The 14,767-nt window shown below is 58.6% G+C and overlaps 1 protein-coding gene and 1 long non-coding RNA gene across 3 annotated transcripts in view; one reads left to right on the forward strand and one right to left on the reverse strand.

Annotated features, from left to right (window-relative positions):
* Window positions 1-12,037, forward strand: part of TSPAN11 (tetraspanin 11) — a 64,010-nt gene extending 51,973 nt beyond the window's left edge. The window contains exons 5-10 of one of the 2 annotated variants that reach the window (XR_014083077.1): window positions 591-665; window positions 1,855-1,959; window positions 3,108-3,266; window positions 3,595-3,681; window positions 3,845-3,926; window positions 8,564-12,037. Coding sequence is in view for 1 of the 2 variants with exons in the window: in XM_081593900.1 (XP_081450026.1) it covers window positions 591-665; window positions 1,855-1,959; window positions 3,108-3,266; window positions 3,595-3,681; window positions 8,564-8,623 (486 nt within the window). In the remaining variant the exon portion in view is untranslated. The remainder of the gene's footprint in view (window positions 1-590; window positions 666-1,854; window positions 1,960-3,107; window positions 3,267-3,594; window positions 3,682-3,844; window positions 3,927-8,563) is intronic. The other variant, XM_081593900.1, reaches the window with a different exon arrangement.
* LOC145546618 (uncharacterized) lies at window positions 6,250-11,692 on the reverse strand. Its single transcript, XR_014083078.1, has 4 exons — window positions 9,139-11,692; window positions 8,434-8,565; window positions 7,461-8,304; window positions 6,250-7,281 (listed from the first exon to the last, which is right to left on the reverse strand). It is a non-coding gene; the product is annotated as an uncharacterized LOC145546618 (long non-coding RNA).
* Window positions 12,038-14,767: the final 2,730 nt, after the last annotated feature.

Genomic DNA, 14,767 nt, shown 5'->3' on the forward strand with positions numbered 1-14,767 from the left:
TGGCCTCTATATACTCAGCCTTGCCTCTCTCTCCACTCCCTGAACTCCAGCGCCCCCCCAACCCCTCCAAGCACTCTGCACCCTCCAGGCTTCCCCATGCTCTCCCCTCCACCTAGAACGTGCACTCCTTCTCCTTCACCTGGCGTCTCATTCTCAGAGATACCACTCGGGTGTCACCTCCTCCAGGAAGCCCACTCTGACTGCTCCCCCAACCCAGGGCCTCCCATAGTTTCTAGAGCTTGCCCCATAGTAGTGTTTATAACACAGCATCGTGATCACATACTTATCTGTCCCCTCCACCAATAATTGAGGGCAATAATTGCCTTATTCTACCATACCTGGCCTAAGGTAGATATTTAACAGACCCTGGTAGTGTGGATGGATTAATGAACTGATAGCAGATCAGTGTGTGAAGGGTTGAGTGGGGAACTCCAGGCTGGCAGCCAGGAGAGGTGGGTGGGTCCAGAAGATGTGGTGAGTGATGGGGGTCCCCATTGTTCTGGGGAAGTGTTTGTCAGGGGTCCTGAAGGGCCAGCTGGCCGCCCAGGCCTGACCCTCCTCCCGTGACTGCCTTCTCTCCTTGCTTCTAGTATTTCTGCCTGTTGCTGGCGATCTTTCTTGTTGAGCTGGTGGCGGGGGTCCTGGCCCACGTGTACTACCAGAGGGTGAGTAGAACGCCCTCCTTGTCTTTACTTTAACCATCAGCACCCCCGGAAAGGACCACAGTGGGAGGGGGGCACAGGGGCAGGGAGGCAGCGACACATGGGTGGTCCCAGGCCTCCGCTGCCTGCGCTGGACAAGGAAGAGGTGGTCAGACCCCTCCCACTGGGTGCTCTGTGACTCAGGGGTAATACTCAGCTCTTACAGACAGATGACCACATTGTCCTTTCACACCAGCACCCATGTGACTGACAGATATCTTCAGATAACTATGTAAATATTTTGAATGCATGCGTGCGTGCTCAGTTGTGTCCGACTCCTTGCAACCCCATGGACTGTAGCCCGCCAGGCTCCTCTGTCCATGAAATTTTTCAGGCAAGAATACTGGAGTGGGTTGCCATTCTCCAGGGAATCTTACCAACCTGGGGACTGAACCTGAGTCTCTCGCATTGCAGGCAGATTCTTTGCCACTGAGCCACCAAGGAAGCCCTATTTTGAATATCACCTTGTAATCAAAAAGAAAATCAACACATACAGACAGCCCTGCATATTCACAGGTTCCAGATTCACAGATTCAGCCAACCTTGGATCAAAACTATTCAGAAAAAAATTCCAGAAAACTACCTAAAGCAGAACTTGAATTTGCCATGCGCAAGTGTTTATGTAGTATTTACATTGAATTTACAGCTGTTTCTACAGTGTTTACATGGCATTAAGTATTATCAGTAATCTAGAGATGACTCAAGTGTACAGGAGGATGCGCTTAAGTGATATGCAAACACTGCACCATCTTATGTAAAGGACTTGAGCATCCATGGAAGATCCATGCTGGCCCCAGAACCAATCCCTGGGTATCAAAGGATGATCTAAAGTCACCTAGTGCCTGGCCTCCCCTTTGCCATTCCAGCAGTGGAACTGTGGTCCCCCACCTGTCTCCCAGCTCCATCCATCACACTCCGCCCTGACACAGAGTAACAGCCTTTGCAACACCATCTCCACAGATCTTGCCTTCTGTGCAGCTCCTTCCCATGGTCCCCGGGCCCTGGGCAGTCAAAGAGGGCTTCCTGGAGGAGGTGACACCTGAGTGGCATCTCTAAGGATGAGATGCCAGGTGGAGGGGCATGGCTTTAGAGGGGCCTGGGGGCAGTCGGTGGGTGGTTCTGCTGACGCACCTTCCCTCTCCATGCTCCTCAGCTGAGCGACGAGCTGAAGCAGCACTTGACCCGGACCCTGGCCGAGAACTACAGGCAGCCCGGCGCCGCGGAAATCACAGCATCTGTGGACCGTCTACAGCAGGATGTAAGCATCACCCTGGGGCCTGAAGGCCATGCAGACACAGTTCCCAACCTGTCTCTGTCCCTGCCCATCTGTGTGACCCTGGGCAAGTTACTCACCTTCTCTGAGCCTAACTTGCCACGTCTCTGAAAGGAAGCCTCATAGGGTGTGGGAGCGTTAACTGCAGTCCCCTAGGTAGAAGGCCCTCCCACGTGACAGTGCTTCCTGGATCCTGGTTCATTCCTTCCTCCCCTTCCTCTGCATTCCCCTCTGGGTACCTGGTGGACAGCAAGCTGTCCATGCCAGGATCCAGGCTCTTCCCATCAGCAGGGCCTCCTCCTTCCTCTGGGGAACTGACGGCTGCGGCTCTGGGAGAGTAACTGAAACAGGCAGAGTGTTTCAGAAAAGCAGCTGTAAGAATTTCCCAGTTATGAGCCAACAGGCAGAACTCGGGGGATAGAGGAGGGGGGGGGTCTCTCCTTGCCAAGAAGGGACCCGCGATCCCCCAGTGAGGCCCACAGTCCTGCAGAGGTAGGGGATGGGCACGTGGACCTCAGGCCAACACGATCGCCCCTGGGCACACGTGGCTCTTTACATCCAAAGGTAAGACCTCAGCCTTACTCAGCACTCACACCAGCCCTTCTGATCAGCACTGATCTGCCCATGCAATGGCCTCTGGGACACCTCTGTGTCCTGCAGGTCTGGGGGCGCTGAAGCTTCAAGGCCTGGATGGGGAACACCTGAGCCTCTGGCAAGGCTGAGTCCCTGTCCTGGGGGTCCTATCTCCCTGGAACCCATGCCCGGGTGGTTTGGTGCTGCCCTGGGCCTGCCACACAGGGGTATACAGCCCTCTTCCCTCGAGGACCTGCCAGCACCCACCCCCCATCCATCTTTTCCCAGATCCTCCCTGCCCCCAGGACACCCAGTACAATCTCCTTAAAGGACATGGGTGGCCCAAAGAGGCAGCCATCAGGTTCCTGCAGCCAGCTCCCCACTTGCCTGGAGAGAAGGCCTCCCCAGAGCCAGCTCCCTGCTCAAAACAAGGGAAGCAAAAAGTCTCCAGCAAATATGGATGAGGTTAGGGTCTGAACACTGTCCTGCGGCCCCATAATTGAGGGGCTGGGGGGGCCCAGGCTTCCTCCTCACCTCCAGCCTCTGCCTCTCCCCCCCAGTTCAAATGCTGCGGGAGCAACAGCTCGGCCGACTGGCTGCAGAGCAGCTACATCCTGTCTCCAGAGGCCGAGGGCCGCCGGGTGCCGGACAGCTGCTGCAAGACGGTGGTGGCACGCTGCGGGCAGCGGGCACACCCCTCCAACATCTACAAGGTGGAGGTGAGTGCCCCATCCCATGGGGCCTGGAAAGGCTGGGCAGGTGGGAAGGGTGGTAGAGATCACACTTTCTCTCTGACCACAAGACAGTGGTGGGCCTTCAAAGGTCCCCACAAAGTCTGGGGGTTGCAGCTGCTCCAGGGAGATTTGGGGACATTGTGGTGTGCCCCTGGGTCACCTGAGAAGCCCATGGGCACTTAAGAAGCTAGACCTGGCCCTTTAAGTTTCTGGCTTCCCTCAGAGGGGAGCAGCCCCCACCAGCCTTTCCTCTCCATCTTCACCTACTTCCGGGCCAAAGTGTGTGTGTATGACCTGCCTACCTGCCTTCCAGGGAGGCTGCATCAGCAAGCTGGAGCAGTTCCTGGCTGACCACCTGCTGCTCATGGGGGCCGTGGGCATCGGGGTGGCCTGCCTGCAGGTGAGTTGGAGTGAGGATTCTAGGGGGGGCGGTGTCTGGAGCCCCCAACCCCTCTCTCGCTGGCTGAGATCTCAGATCCTGGCCCTCTGCCCACCCCCTGCCTAGCCTGCCCTCTCCTCTCCCATCTCTCCCCTCTGCAGCCAAGGTCACTCTCTTCCCCCAGAAAACATGAAGGAAAAGGCCCTGGGGGCCACCTTGAACTTGTCAGGAACAAAGACCTGGGAAGAGTGGGAGTGTGGGTGCAGGTATGTGCATGCACTCTGTGTGTGCACGTCAGCCTGCTGTGGTGTGCGTGGGGCCCGTGGGTGTGTCTGCATGTACCCAGGTGTCCGTGGTTGGGGCTGGATGCATGTGTGTGTTTAGGCGTGCTGTGCATGTGTGTATATGTTTGTGCATGGACACGCACTTGTTCCTCTGTGTGTGTGATGTGTGTGTGTGTACCCCTGGGGGGGGTGCGCCCCTGTGTACACCCGGCTCTGTGCTCCGAGGATAAGTGATGCTTTTGCTCCATTTCATTGCTCACACCCCTCCCCAAGCCACCACCCAGGGGTCCTGTCGAAGGTGGAGGGAATGGACTCAGGAGGGGCAGATGCAGTGAGTAAGGGTTCTGCAGGCCCACCTTGCCTGGCACAGCTAGAGCAGCTATTTCCCCACAAAGTGTACCCCCGAATCCCCATCCCGGGACTGTAAACATCATCAAGGAAGGTCAGAGCAGAGGCCAGCATCACAGGACCCCCCCTGCCCCTATGCGACTTGAGAGGTCACTTCCCTGCCCCTCAGGGCCTTCATCTGCAGCGAGCAGCTCATTCCCAGCCACGAGAGGTATCAATGGGAAAGGGGGTACCTGGCTCACAGAAGGCCTCCTTGCGTGCTCTCCTCCAACCCCGCCACGGCCAGAGCCTATCTAGGCCAGCAGATCAGAGGGCCGATGGCCTAAGGGTCTCACTCCCTGAGCTGGCACCAGGCCCCTGGCTCCTGGTCCTTTGTTTTCCCAGGCTCTGTCCCTGATGCAGAGTCTGTAGAGAGAGTTGAGGTGGTGGCAGCCGTTAGCTTGGGAGCCTCCCTGGGTAGGGTTCCTTCTGATCACCATCTCCATCTGTGCACCCAGGGGACCTGGCTGCAGCCCAGGATGGGTGGGAGATGGCCCACCCTCTGGTGGGGACCAGCCAACCTAGGGCTGGGTATTCTGTCTCTGAGCCTCAGTTCCTCATTTGTAAACGGGGCTGGTCATACCAGATCAGTGACCAGAGGGCACGGTGCACGTGCAGTGACCAATGTGCATGTCGATCACTTGGCTCATCACAAACGGACAGCAGCTGCTCAGGAAACGGTACCCACCACCATGTTATCATTTCCCCATGGGCACAGCATCCCTCAAGAGAGCCGGTAGTTTCCTGGCCAGACCAGCCAGCCCCCTTCACCCCCCACTCAAGTGCTGGCGTAGCGGGTCTGGGGGACACTCACATGGCCCCTTCCTACCTACCCAGGCAGGCCTCCTGCCCGATGCACTGATCCCTGGGAGCTGCCAGCCTGACTGGGGAGGGGGTGCTCCGCTGCTGTGCCTCCCTCACCCCAGCTTTCTGGACACCTCCTGCCGACTTCAGGTGTTGGGAGCCTGCTCTGCAGACACTGACCAGATCTGGGCTACACTCTCCATCCATTTCCTCCTGACCTCTTCCCTTGAAAGCCTGAAGCTGAAGACAGGGGCAGAGAGTCCAAGGGCATGGAATGGGATGACCGCCAAGCCTGAGGTCAGGCAAGTCCAGCCGTAGGAGTAACTCCGAGGAGGTCGGGTCACCAGGCAGTGCTCACAGCCCTGCATTGACTCCACCATGGGCAGCTCATCCTCCACAGTGCCCTGCAGAAATGTGCTCCTGTCCCCAAGGGAGCGTCGCCGGGCCACCATCAGGGACCCATCCCTGGCCCATTTTCTCTGTCCATTCCATCCATTCTGCTGCAGCGACCAAGCCTCGGGCTCCATCGCCCCCTGCCGTCCAGTGCTGGAACTACCGCCTGGCCTTGAGGAGGGGCTCAGGCCAGCCCGGCCCCCAGGCTGTCATTCTCCACAGGGCACCCAGAAACCTTCCCTGCTCACACTGACCTGGCTCTTCAGAGACCCCCAGGCCCAGGAGATACAAAGCCAAGATGTCATGTCCCCCTGCTTCCAGGAACGGGGTGGGGGGTCATGCCTGGGAGTTGCAAGCCCCCATTGTAGACAAAGCTTTCTCTTCCGTGTGATCTGGGGGCGGCCACCCTCCCTCCTGAGCCTCAGTTCCCTTATTCGCAATGTGGAGGAGTGGGACGTCTGCAAGCCTTTTTAAGCAGCAGCATTCTCTCACTGGGGCTTCCCCAGTGGCACTAGTGGTAAAGAACCTGCCTGCCAATGCAGGATATGTAAGAGAAGTGGGTTCAATCCCTGGGTTGGGAAGATCCCCCGGAGGAGGAAATGACAACCCACTCCAGTATCCTTGCCTGGAGAATCCCCATGGACAGAGGTGCCTGGCGGGCTACAGTCCATAGGGTGGCAAGGACACGACTGAAGCGACTTAGCACGCAGCATGCACGTTCTCTCATCGGTGGGGATCTCGCCCAGGAGCCCCGTTTATTCAATGTGAGGCCAGAGCTGACCTGATGGAAGGAAGCAGGAGTCAGGAGACTGTCGTGACAGCAGTCCGGAATAGCCTCCCGTGGTTTTCCAGGAAGGATCGCGCCTCAGTGAGATGGAGATGCTGCAGCTCCTGGATGTCTCATGAATTCTCTGAAGACCAAGCAGGAAACAATGACGAATGGAGCAAACCTGCTTCCAGCCAGACACCGCGTGCTGCCTCCCGGACTCGTGGACCAGGCACTGGTCTGCCTGCAGAGATGCTGGCAGGCTAAATGGCCAGGATGCAAGAAGGGACAGGCCTCCCAGAGCCTCCAGGCTGTGATCTAGGGCTCCACGTTGGGGTCACCCAGCAAGGTTTGAAAGGTCCAAGGCCAGGCTGCACCCAAGCACAACGAGACAATACCATCTGCGGCCGGCACCGTGGCCGCAGTGCTGGGGTCAAGCACCTGGGCCCCACAAAGGCCGGGCCCAGCAGCCCATCCTGCCCGCCTTCCACCTCCTCCTGCTCCCGCAGCCTCCCGTCCTGTGTGTTCTCTGCTCACAGCTGTCGGTGCAGATTCTTCTGTGTCTTCTATCAGGAAGTGGACACCGGGGCTCTTTCAGGGGCCAGGTAGTTAGTACCCGTGCCTTGTCTGCGTGTATCAGAGTGGTATGTATGTGTGTGTGCGTGCACATGAGTGTGTGTGCACGTGGGTGTCTGTGTGGACACTCATTGATGTCCATCTCACTGTGCCTTCCTCGGGGCACCCTGGGGCCACACGTTGTGTACAGAGCGCTGGGTGCTCAATCGTCCGGGTCCTCCCCAGCGTGAGACGTGCACCTTAGAAGATGCAGCCATGAGTCTGTGCTGAGCTGGCTGCTCCCATCTGGCCTCCCGCTCGACAAGGGTCAGAAAGGTCCAGATGACCCCGCAGGACGAGTCATCAAGCCCTGAGGTGGAGACAGGGCAGAGAGCGTGCCCAACACCTGGGTGGAATGGCTGTGACAGCCACCTGCTTAGAGCGAAAGATGAGATGAGCTCTAAGCCACCTTTCAGCCCAAGACTGAGTCCCCCAGTGGATTAGCACTGCTCTTAGCACCAAGTCTGACAGCTGAAAGCAGTGTTCCCAGGGCGTGAATCTCCCACATGGGGACAGAGTTGGGAGGAGGAAGGGGACACCGAAGGGCTCACCCCTGTGCCCTCCTTGAGCCTCTCGAAGAGAAACTAGTGTCTGCCAGTCCTGGGGCATCCTCGTCAGCCTGTCCTCAGGTGTGTCCAGAGGTATCCCAGCAAGATCAGGTCAGCACTGCCGCTGGGAAGGTCTGGGAAAGACAGGGCACTGCTTCCCGTCTTTGGGAACCCCTCTGGACTCCTGTCCGTGGCACGGTCATGGGCTGCCTCCCCACCGCCCCCCTTTCATGGGCGGGGAGCCAGGAGCCATCGGCATCATCTGTATCAGGGTCACCATCGCAGCCCTGGGCCTCCTCGGTCTTCACATCCTCCCCTCCTCATCCTCAGTGCATCCTTGGATGGGAGGGAGGACGGAGGAGGCAAATGAAGAGGCAGGAACAGCGATCCTTGTCCTCTGCATTTAGAGGTCGGTAAATGAGCCGCGGAAGGAAGGTGTCAGCTCAGCCCTGCCCGGCCTCGGGCAGCTAGTTGGTAGGACAGAGGGGCCAGTGGCTCCCGGGGCCCAGGGCTCGTCCTGGGATGAGCTGGTGGCTGTCCTGGGCCCTCCACTCGGAGCCTCAGTTTCCTTTCCTGCACATCAGCTGGAGAATCAAATCCACACCCTGGTCTTTGCTCCAGAATCCGAGAGCAGCAAGACGTAGACAGACCTTCCTGGAGAAAGGCTGCTTTGGCAGTGATGAGGGGTGACGATGTCACTACCCAGGGTCTAATGGAATCAGGCCGTCTCCGGAGAAGATCCGGGACCACAGAGCTGCAACGTGAATGGGAGGTGCAGGCCCATTGTTTAGAGGTGCAGGCCGTCACCCAGGCCGCAGGGCTGGAATCCACAGCATCCCTGGGCACCCTGTGCACATTCAAGTGTGAGAAATACCATTCTTGGCTAGTGATTCTCAAAGTGGTCCCTGGCTCCAGCCCCCCACCCCACCCCACATCGCCTGGGAGCTTGTTAGAAATGCAGGCTTGCAGGCCTCACCTGAGGGCCCCTGAGTCGGAATCTGCCCTTGATTGAGTCTGCAGGGGGCTCCTGGGGATGGGAAGCCTGGCTCCGGCCGGCAGGCTGGCAGGCTCTGACTCCTGTGTGTCCCTGCACTCTCTCCCTGCAGATCTGTGGCATGATACTCACCTGTGGCTTGCACCGGAGGCTCCAACTGCATTTTTACTAACGGCTGACCGCATCCTGCTCCGACTGCCCCTCACAGGTTCAGGGGCCCAAGGCCCACAGGCCAGGCCTGCGGGGTCAGCACCGGCTGGCCTGGAAGCTCCCAGAAACTCCCCTTCCTCTATGCCCAGCCCCTCTGGACCCACCCAGTGCCTGCGACCATGGCCCCCGCGGCCCCCGCCCTCCACTTCTGCGTGCTCACCACCAGAATCCCAGGGCAAGAGAGCACAGCCCGAGCCTCGCCAGGCCTAGGCTCCCGTGGACCCCAGGGGGCTGTGATGAGATCTGCTTTCCTACCTGCTCCTGAACCCTGAACAGGGGCTGGCCACCTTGCCCCCATTGGGACACTTGCATTCAAGTCTGTGACCCCCCCAGTGGGTGCTGAGCACCCCTCTCCCGGCCTGCTGAATGTGCTCTCTGAGAAATGCATCGAATAGGCAGTTAGAGTTGGCTCTGCCCTCAGAAGACCCTGGCCTTTGCCCCCCCCCTTTCCCTCCCTTCCCACCCACACCATCTCACCTGGAAAAAAGTCTCCCATGGCCTGGTTCCTTCCTGCAGGACAGGGTTGGGTGGTGGCGGGGTGGAGGGCAGGGGGTGAAGCCACCAGGGTGGGGAGCAGGTGCCTGCCTCCTGGCCCTCCCCAGGAGGGTCTCCTGGGAGCCCATGACCCCAAGCCCCCATCTCCAGACATATGCCCCGAGGGGGTCTCCCTTCGGGACTGATGCTCAAAGAAAGCCAGATTTTTAAAACTCTCATCAGCACTTCATGTTGGTGGGACTAAAATCTTTCCGGATTAAACCAAACCACAGACTCTGCAAAGCTGGAGCCACCGAGAAGGTGCAGCTCTGAGCCGAGAGGTGCTCTGCCCCGAACCTCCTTTTCCTGAGCTGGTGCTCTTGGACCACCAAGCCCCCCGCACTTGGCCTGCAGGGGCCCCACTCTGCTTCCCAGAGTGGACACGGTCCCTTCATTGGTTTTCTCTTGCGTCTCTGAAGCAGGGAATTTTCAGAAAGAACTTTCCAAAATGTGGACAGAGAACAGAAAGAAAATCCTAGGAAACACAGGGTACGGATTCTGGTAGTTTTCCTGAGAATATGTATCAACTCGTAAGACCCCCACCCCCCACCCCCTACAAGAGGCTTCCTCCTCCCCGAGGCTGTTACAAGTGGGCAGAGACCCCCATGCCAGCCCCCGGGTCCCAGGGGTCCTGGATCCCACACTTCCTACTTCCCACCCTCATGATGCCGAGGTCAAGTCCAGAAAGGGCACACCTGGCCTCTGCTGTCTCTTGCTGACCTGGGCCCATCCCAGGCAAAGGTGTTTTCTTTCCTGTTCATGGGTCAGTGCTGTCCCCATCACAGCCCCTACTGCACCAAACCTGCACACCCCTGGAGAGGGGCAACTCACACACACAGAGGGCAGATCAGCCTCCTGCAACCAATTGCCTCCTGCCCTGGGATTCTCTGGGGCTGTCGGGAAGGGCCCTGGGGTCGCTGATGCTGGTTCACTATAAGGGAGACCAGCTTTCCAGCAATCCCAGATTCCCAAGGCCCCCCCAAAATTGGTGCTGTGATTATCTTTGCTGCCTCCAACTTCCTGGATTCGTACAGATAACCAAAAATGACCATAAGTCCCAAGTTCTCTGCAGGGCTAGATGTCAGCTGACGTCTTACAAAGTGAGGGCTGAAAGAGAGGGCACGTTTGTCCCTCTGAGGGGCCCGAGGGAGGTGGCAATGCGCTGGGCAGTGCTGGCTGGCTGCACATGTGTCCCTGTTGGGGTCCCCGCTTGCTTTATCAAGGTCAGAGGGGTGACAGGCAGGTGTCACCTGCACAACCTTGTCCTGGCGGAGGCCCAAGAAAACCTGACTCATCTGCCCCCGCCCCCATGGGCGGAGGCAGCCTGGCTGGGATAAGAGAACTGTGATTCTGCTCTGGGCATGGTCCCACCCAGAGGGTGGAGGTCCACACTGCAGAGAGGGAGAGAATAGCCCTGTGCTTTCTGAAACTGGGACCTCCCTGTTGGTGCCAGCAGCCCAGGGGATGAGACAGAATAAGAGGAAATGAGGCCCAGGAAACAGCAGTTTCTTACGGAGCGCACGAAGGGTTAGGATGGGGAGGCTGGCCCATCCTGCCTGCAAGGACGCAGCTCTGTGCCCAGGACAGCCCCTCCCAAGTCCCTGCTGGGAGGTGTCCCAATCCCAAGCTCCTTAGAGAGGGAGTAGGACACGATGCTCAAAGGTCATCCATTGGTCCCCTGACACCAGGGACTGGCCAAAAAGCCGGGGTTGTACAGAGGTCTGGACACGGCAGGCACGGGAGCCCACGCGGTCCTGGTCCTCACCCTGGACCAGGCTGCCCCACCTCCCCGGGCTCCCAGCGCAGCACCCAGGAGGGGCGGAGTGCTACACCCCAGGGACCCTCATGCCCACAGCCAGTTTCCGCCTTGGACTCTGCCACCTGGTCCATCTTCAGCGGTTTGAGGTAGAGGAAGTGAATTGAAGCCATTACTACCATCACCGCCCATCCCCGTCAGCCTTGAAAAGGTTCTCTGCCTACTTTGCCACTTGAGGTCTGGACAGAAGGGGATGGGGGTTCCCACGGGCTAAGGAGGACACCTGTCTCTGTATCACCACTGGGTGGTGCCCGCACCCCCGGGGGACGCTGGTGATGGAGTTGTCTAAGCCGGGTTCTCAGCGTACGCATTGGTCAAGATCAGCCTGAGAGCTTCTGAACCATTGCTGGGCCACCCTGGGCTTCTCGTCAGTAGTGAGGGCCACAAGCCTGCGTCCTGACAAGTTCCCAGGTGATAGTGATGCTGCTGGCCCCAGGGTCACACCTTAACAGCGCCTGCCCTAGAACACACCACAAGGCAGGCCTCTGCCACCTCCTGTGTGTGTCACAGCCCCCGGGGATCAGAAGCTCCCCGAGTGTCAGGCCGAATCCCACTGGATTCACCGGAGCATGGGATAGAGCGCCTGATCCGCTGTGTACCTGCCAGTATGTGACCTTGGCAGGGAGACCGGGGTCCTGGGTCCTCTCCCCGGAAGGGGAGCCCAGCCCATTTTCCCACCACCTCTGTGCACCTTGGGAGGGCCCACTCCATCCTCGCCCCCCCGTCTTCTGTTTCCACACAATGCCCAGCCCTGTGCCCTGTTCACAGCCCCCTGTGGGCCCCCTCCCCGCCCTACTCTTGCACCAGACACACCCCTGCAGGTGCCACTAAGAGTCCCAGGCAGCCCAGTGTCACGAGGGCTCCTGGATTCAGCTGCCCATTGGATAGCGGTCATCACAATGTTCTGGAAACAGAAAAGTTGCCTTAACCATCTGCACAGAGAGGAATTGCCCCAGCGTAATCACACCCCTCCTTAGCCTCCGCCTCCATCCTAGGGGCACACCAATAAAGGAATGGTATCCAGGGTTGCAGTCTTCACTGTCCCTTCTCGGCCGTTGGTTTGTCAGAAGCCCCGCTGTGCCCTGAAGTGATGGGGGAGAGGGGCCCCAATAGGAAACCCACCCAGCACACAGGTCAGGGCCCTGCTCACCCCTGCCCGCCCACCAGTGTCCTTAGCTCCGGGCTCAGGTGGCACCTGGTGGGCTGCCTTGGACTGGACCCTGTTCCCGCCCTCCCCTGGCTTGAGGATGGACAGGCTGTGGGTGGTGGTACGGGAAGCCCTGCTTCCCCTTTCCTCCTGCATCCAGCAATGACTGAGCAGAAAGGTGAGGCTGCAGTGAGGGTAGCCAGGGGGGCAGTCCAGGGTTGAAGAGGATGGTCAGTGAAGCGTGAGCCCGGCCCTGTCCATCAGCAAGGTCCACACTGTCCACGTCTCTGCACTTCGTCAGCAGCCTGGCCAGCCAGAGCCGAGAGGGCTCCTGTTCCCACTGGCTGGGCACTGCTTCTGGAGAAGGGGACAGTTTTCAGCAGACTTTGTAAATGTCATAGTAACTATCTCCGAACCCCTAATTGGGGGTTAGGGATTACAGGTCGAGGATCGGTGGTCAAATTTCACATGCTGCTCCTGAATTGCCAACCAGTAAGCAAGAAGGCTGAGTCCTCTGAGGATCCGGGGTCTCTTTGACAGAGAGTGGGCATCTACTGAGACGACACTGAGGCTGCAGGAATCCATGGGGGGCGTGGGGTGGGGGGAAGGAGGCAAAAGGCAAGGAGCTTCTTGACGTCGCTGACCAATGGGATGGCCCTGCCTGTCCACGGGTCGGATCGGCCCTGCTCTGGACGCTGGGCAAGGCTGGACCCCGAACTCTCCAGCCACTGGAAGAAACCCCTCTGGCAGCAGAAGGCTCTACCAGCAGAACTGCAGAGCATGGTGTGGCCTGGCCACACTGTTCCCCCTCTGCTCGGCATCAAGGGGTGCTTCCCTGGTGGCTCAGACAATAAAGAACCCGCCTGAGAGGCAGGAGACACGGGTTCAATCCCTGGGTTCGGAAGATCCCCCGAAGAAGGAAATGGCAACCCACTCCAGTATTCTTGCCTGGAGGCAGCCAGACAGCCTGGCCCAGGCATGCCCATGGACTTGTTCTTTTTGTTAGTTTGAGGAGACACACTAGTCCACCACGGCTGTCATTACATCAGCAGAAACAAGATGGCTAAATCAATAGCCTCCTAGTCTTTGCCGGACGCTGTACGGAACACTTGCAAAGCCGATATTCTGGTGTCCAAAATGACATCCCCTTAATCTAACTTCTGTCTGACTTCCGTGGATCATTAAATGCTGCTACTGGCCCAGCAGAGCAGAGCAGGCTCGGGGAGGGGGAGGAAACTGTCTGTGTCCACAGGTCTCCTCCCGAGCTCTCTCCCCCTCCACACTCCAGCTCCCCCTCCAGATCACTCTCTCGCATCCCCGGTTTGGTTTTCAGCCGGGGGATGCTCTTCCTTAGGGTTCCACCTCTTGTCTGGGGACTCCTGAGGTCCCAGACTCAGCCAGTTTCTTGCCCAAGCCCGGGAACAAGCTGGATGTCTTTACATGCACACTTTTATTTAATCCTCATGAATTAAATCCTGAGGATTTAATTCTGCAAAACAGTATTATCTTCATTTTGCAGATGACGAAACCAAGACATGTTCAGTGAGAACCCAGTGCTCACATGGACACCAGCCACATGCAGAGTGGGACCCGAACCCAGGCTCCGGCCCTGCAACCAGAGCTCTTTCCACCCAGACCACCCAGAGGCGGTGCCTCGCTAAGGCTGAAAGCTCAGGCTCAGTGACAGCCAATAAAAGAGCTGTGGTCAGGAGGGATCTATAGAGCACACAAAGGCATTTCAGGAGCTATGAATCAGCATCAACCAAATGAGAGATTTAGTTACAGCCTGCAGCCCTCTCCTCCCCGCCTGCCACATCCCCTGCACATGAGACCCATGAAGCCTCCATCCGGTTCCAGGAGCCCTCTCCTGTTGCGAGAGGAACTCACGACAGCCGGGAGGGACGGCAGGAAGGTTCCTTCTCCCCCCAGAATCTGGTCCATCACCACGGCTTGTCAGTCCTCCCGTGGGTCCCTCTCACATTCCCCCATCCTGCTGGTATATCTCCCTTTGTTGTGACGCTGCAGCCAGCGGGCTGGCGCTTATCACACCAGGCTTCAAACCTCTCAGGGGCTCCCTCTGCTCTTTAAGAGCAGAGTTCAAGCTCTCCCAGCAGCTCACAGGCTGTCGTCCGTGCCTGGCCAGGGCACTGTCCACTCACATTACTTAGCTCAGTTGACAGGCGCCCAGCGCTCACGGTGCAGCCAGGATGCAGCGGGGCCCAGAGAGCCAGCCAGCTGCACTCTGCTCCCAGGAGCACAGGGGCTGGGTGGGCATCCCCTTGGGGCATCCATGAGCTGGGGGCAGGAGTGAGAGCAGGATGGGAAGGGGGAGCAGCCCCACCACGCTCCTATGACTTGGCTGTTCCTCAGCAGATGACTCGGGGTCACCAGCCCCTCAGCCCTAAGGCTCTCTGGTAATCATCCTTGAGGAGGCTCTCAGGGGTTCCCACTCCAGCTGGACCGTCGAGAGGGTCACCTCAGATCCCTCAATCCTCAGCAAAGCCTCAAGGGCTTTGGAACATGGCAGCCATGGGAAGGGGCCCCAAGGTGGGTGCTCAGGACAAGTCGTGCCAGCCTGGCTTCCCCCCGAGGAGGGATTCAAGGAGACC

Source organism: Giraffa tippelskirchi, chromosome 4 (assembly GCF_054371585.1).
Source record: "Giraffa tippelskirchi isolate mGirTip1 chromosome 4, T2T-mGirTip1v1.2.pri, whole genome shotgun sequence".
NCBI lineage: Eukaryota > Metazoa > Chordata > Mammalia > Artiodactyla > Giraffidae > Giraffa > Giraffa tippelskirchi.